The sequence below is a fragment of the Silene latifolia genome, chromosome 5 (assembly GCF_048544455.1).
Source record: "Silene latifolia isolate original U9 population chromosome 5, ASM4854445v1, whole genome shotgun sequence".
Lineage (NCBI taxonomy): Eukaryota > Viridiplantae > Streptophyta > Magnoliopsida > Caryophyllales > Caryophyllaceae > Silene > Silene latifolia.
The window spans coordinates 25,655,468-25,661,187 of record NC_133530.1 but is presented as its reverse complement, the minus strand read 5'-3'; the positions used below and the strand labels follow the sequence as shown (position 1 = coordinate 25,661,187).

Genomic DNA, 5,720 nt, shown 5'->3' with positions numbered 1-5,720 from the left:
AGAGATTATGTCGTGGCGTGATCACTGCCCTAAAGTTGAATTTGCCCTGCTCGATACACACGGCCTCTTGGCAACCAACTCCAAGAGTTACACGACGTCCGAGTCTAAGGTGTACGACAAAGACTCAGAATGAGGACTACTTGTAGAACGTTGCCAAATATCAGCTTAGAATATCAAGAAATATTTACAAAGAATATAAGAGAGAATGGATGTTGTTGTGTCTTTTTTATGTGGTAGATTTGAATTTATATAGTAGTGAAATGGGTATATTAAATCACAAAACTAGTATCGTAAAATGGTAATTTTAGGATACTACACAATCAATGTGGAAAATCTCATAAATCAAGTATGGGAGAATGCACAATCAATTTGGAAAACTATCCCATGAATAAATTGGGAATTACAATTTGCTTCTTTTGAAACATCACTTCCAACAATCCCCCACATGATTCAAAAAAAGAGAAAAGGAATAGCTAATATAAGGTAACAGAACGTAGGTCTTAAGATGACAATGTTCCTTAGGAATTGAATTGTCACCCAATGCGTACAATTACCTGCTACATCCGTATCAAGTTGCTCTCGGCGTTGGAATCTCCACGGTGGTTTGTAACGGATAACTGCGCACAAACCTCCATTCGAATCTGTGTTCGTCCTCGCGAAATGTCATAAAAGGTGCCCCTCACATGCCTGGGATCTCGTGAACGCTCTAAAGGTCCTAAAGCCTAAAGACCTCATAGCGGTAGGCATGCATTTCCCCCACATTCACATAGGTAAGTCCATCAGGTTTGTCTGTCATAAACCATCCTTAAACAAGGACTATGGACTTATTAAGAGCTTAGCTCAACCTTCCTCACATGACAGAAATACCTCAATATATAGAAAGAATACTACATCACTTTTATTAAAATAGGAATGGTAGTAGCATTACAACATGAGATCCTCGTGACTTCGTTTGACCCATTGAACTTGGTAAACCCAAGTGGGGGAGCCCCGTCACGATTCACTCTCAATAGGCTTTAAACCCATTTCTCGTGGTGCCACCTACACCAACATCTACCATGGCCATTGGTAGGAGGATCTCAATATCCTCTTCACAATTTACGTACGTACTATCATGATATCATATTGTGTAAGGGATCTCAATATCCAGTTACAATTCACAGCCTTTGTGAACACATTATCCAATCAGATTGTCCATCACTCTTGATAATCTGCCAAAAAACCTGATGCTTCAGATTATGATGCATGACAATTAATGGAGTCAAAATATTCCCACAAAGGAATACAACCATTTAGCCATTCAACTTTTTATCTTGCAAATTCTTCACAATATATTTGTACTCCATTACATATTAAACAAAGCAATTATGCATCTATGACTTGCATGATATAGCATTATGAAAGACACCATTATCCAAAGTCAAATAAATATCATAATTATTTGACGTTCAATTAAATTGCAGACTCATTCCCAAAGATACAATTTGTTTCTTAGATTAGCTTACAAAAAACCATGGTGTCCATCACGTATAACAACGATATAAGCTATATCATATCTCTCATAACGCATACAAACATCATATATATGAATGTAACAACCTTTCCACCACTTTCATCTTGTCATGTATAAACTCAAGAATACATCTTAAATAACTCATATATCAGTGTTCCAATTATCATCAATAACTCCCGTTAAAGAAACACCGCCAAAATCAAAACCAAATAAATATATATTATTCGTCCTTATCCTTTTCTTGGTTTACTATAACCATTTAAATCAAATAAAAAGTAATTACAGTACACTAACGCATGTATAACCAAACAACCATTCATAGATTTTATAAACGGAGAAACAAGTTTATACAATCATAAATCAAAGTATTCACAACTATCAATCAATCCCGTGTAATTCTAATTATCACCACTTTCAACACTGAAACTCAATTACCTTCACTACTACAGATACAGGCGATAACAACGGTTAAAAACCGTTGTTATATAAAAAATGGACGTTGTTTAACAACGGTTGGTTTTTCTAAGAAACCCGTTATGAAAACTATTAACAACGGTCAAAAACCGTTGTCGTTACGAGACATTCGTTGTGGAAAGCGTGACTAATGTTTGGTGGGAAAGTTATAACAACGACTACAAGAGAAAAAACTGTTGTTATAACTAAAGACAACGGGTTTTTTTTTTTAAATAACCGTTGTTGATTTAAAAAAATATATATATATATTACTAGATGCATGCATTATTACTGCCAAATCCCTGCATAAGAAAGGACAATATATAGAATGAAAAGGGTTATAAGATTTGAAGCAGGATATGATGGCACAACTTCTTAAACATATATTAATTAAAAAACAACTCAAACGACACATTACTAAGTATAAATTCATGCATTATCTCAATAACCATTCCATTATCTCACTATCTCCACCCTAAACTCCAAATCCTAAGTCTTTAAAACCTAATAATAAACTCCAAACTTCCTTCAATAACAATGAATGATACCATTCGTAATACATGCATTATGACGGAGTACAACAAGAGTTTCATACGCCGGTTGCTGGACATCGAGAGGAGGTACAAGAGCTACCTTGAGGAAGCTTGGATCGCACTCAAGGACGCCAAAAAATGGCTTGTTAGAGCCACAGATAATGCATCTATTTCACGATATAGCATCTACGGAACGAAACCTCCAAATAGCAAAGGAGGAGACGATGAATATCATAGAAGAGAATGCAACTCTCTATGCATATCTAAGAATTGCATTTTTAGCAATGTAATAAGTTTTTTTTATGTATTTATATATTAATTAATTAAGTTTATGCATTCCTCTTCATCATCTTATTCTTTGTTTTATTTTATTTAATTTGTTTTACTAACTAATAAACGCAGAAAAACAACAGTGACAAAACTAATTAAGCGAATAATACTTAGAGAAAGAATAATAATGAACTAGAAAAACACATGCAAATAAAATCATTAGAGAAAGAAAATAATGACGGAGATAACAAAACCTAAAACCATAAAGCGATAGATATTTACCTAATAATTAGATAAAGAAAGAGACGATGACAACAACAGTGATGGTGATGATAAAGCGACGATGAGAAAGAGAGAAAGAGACGATGAGAAAGAGTGTGTTTGTGTTTGTGATTGTGTTTGTATTTGTGTTTGTGGCTATAGCTGATCTGTGTTTGTGTGCTATGTATCATGGAAAGTATTGACAACGGTTTTTACACATAAACCCGTTGTCAATAGAGAATATATTAACAACGGGTCCCTAGAAAACCGTTGTTAAAAAGTATTAACAACGGGTTTATATATAACCGTTGTAATTACTTTTCACTAATTTTGCGCCAATTATTAATAACGGTTATAATGTATTACAGAGTAAACCGTTGTTATTAGTTTTTATATTAACAACGGTTGTCCAAGTTTGACCTGTTGTTAAAACTAATAACAACGGTTAACAGCACATAACCGTTGTAATTAAGTTTAGTAAAATTCGCGCCATCCATTCTACAACGTTTTATGGTGATTTTCGTGAATAAGCGTTGTTAAAGGGTCGTTGTGGTTGCCTGGATTTGTAGTAGTGCTTACGACAAAAAATAAGGCGGTAGAGTCTTACCTTCACCGAGTCTTACCGTCACCGGACACCCCCACAATCCACGACTTACCTTGAAGTCAAAATGTTAACTATGCAAACATCCTCTAATTAGAACAAACATGCTCATGAGAATTGACAATGTTAATAAAGTTTTTAAAACATCCGGCCAACGACAAAACTTCAAAGCAGTGAAAATGTTTAACAACATTTTAGACTTAGCTAATAATAACGAATTCAGGATGGAATAACTCAATGATAAAAGATTAACATGTCGTCAATTTTCCAACATTGTCATATAAGAAATTATTATCATAAACCAAGATGCCAAATTATACTTTGTCATAACCAATTATAATAGATCCAATTTAGTATTGCACTTAATCATGCAATATTTTCTTTTAACACATTGCATATATTTCCAAGTATATCACATAGGGAAACATTTTCACAACTTAGAGAGGAAACACAACTTTTCAAAGTATACTCGAATAACAAATGGAGTAATAACCTACATCCCCCACATGTTGCCACGATATACATAAGTGACAACACAAAGTAGTAAAATATTCACAAATATCTAGAATGTATTGATGTATATGAGACTGTCACACATTTTGGTAGGTCACATACTCACTTTATTCGATCAGCTATATAAAAAGCAAATATTTAATTTGTTTCATACCGAAAAACAAAAAAAAACTCACGTTTGTCTCATCCATATATTCATATCTCAAACAAATTTTTTATACTTTTCTAGTGATCCAACAATATACAAAATAAATACTCACAAGTGCTTCTTAGCTCAGGTTATCATTATGTCCGGCAAAATACCAAAATCAATCAAATAGATTAAGCAGAACAATCTTTACATAATTATTGAAATTATATATATATAAAAAAAATTACCGTCAAAATAGACAAAACAACATATATCATACATTTAATCACGAAATTGGGCTTAAAACAATGAAGAGCGAAATCGAAAACTCAATCGTAAACTTGTTAGTGTTAGAATAAATTGTATATATTTGGTTATTTTGTAAATTATGTAATTGATTTAGTTACCTTATCTTTAGCCTCTAATTATGTAGAATAATCCTAATAATTAGGCTAGCATATCTCAACTGACAATTGTATTTATACTGATGTTTATAATCAATGAAAGGCAAGCATGACATTCTTTCATGGTATCAGCTTCCTAGGTTAAATCGATCTTACAAATTGCTTCCGCAACCCTAGAATTCTTCTTCTTCTCGGCTGCCTCTTCTCTCGACCTCACGTCAAATCAGAACTCTCGTCACTCACTCTTGCAGCCATGTCGAAAAAGAATAACAATCAGTATCATCCAGCCCTAGCCATCACACAAATTCGCAATCACGTCACTGTCACCCTCTGGATGGATAACGATCAGTATCCTCTTTGGGTCGCCCTCTTCACGAATCACGCGAAATCCACTCGTGTGCTTCATCACATCATCACTCCGATATCAGGAAAACCCGCGGCACCTGCGACGGTCGATGAAAAGGAGATGTGGGAGACTATTGATGCGATGGTCCTTCAATGGATATATGCGACAGTCTCTACGGATTTGCTTGAAACTATTGTCGAATCCGATTCCACCGCGATGGAATGTTGGAAACGGATTGAAGACATTTTACAGGATAATCAACATAGTCGAGCGGTTACCCTTGAACAAGAATTCTCCTCTACTTCTATGAGAGATTTCGCTAATGTCTCTGCCTACTGTCAAAGGCTTAAGAGCCTTGCCGATCAGTTGAAGAACGTCGGCTCTCCGGTTACCATCAATCGGTTGGTTCTTCAACTTGTATCGGGCCTCTCTACCGCATATCAAAATGTCGGAACAATTATCCGCCAAAAGGAACCACTACCTTAATTTTACCGCGCTAGGTCGATGCTTACTTTAGAAGAAGCATCGATCGCCAAAGCTGCTGCCTCCTCTGCTTTGTATGTTAAACACCAAGACCATGGCTCTAGTTCGTCGTCTCAGTCGATTCTTGGGAAACCACCTGCTTCCTCTAATAAAAATAATGGGGAAAAAAATTGGAATAACAAGAAGAAAGGAAATAACAAAGGCAAAGGTGGA

At 35.1% G+C, this 5,720-nt stretch overlaps 1 protein-coding gene across 1 annotated transcript; it reads left to right on the top strand.

The window, feature by feature from the left end:
* The first annotated feature begins 4,931 nt into the window (after nt 1-4,931).
* Nucleotides 4,932-5,510, top strand: LOC141655096 (uncharacterized). The gene has a single exon (XM_074462195.1). The coding sequence runs from the start codon at nt 4,932-4,934 to the stop codon at nt 5,508-5,510; it is 579 nt and encodes a 192-aa protein (XP_074318296.1).
* The last annotated feature ends 210 nt before the right edge of the window (nt 5,511-5,720 follow it).

Bases quoted from the DNA above. Each gene is read 5' to 3' on its own strand.
- LOC141655096 (XM_074462195.1), top strand. From the start codon at position 4,932: ATGTCGAAAAAGAATAACAATCAGTATCATCCAGCCCTAGCCATCACA.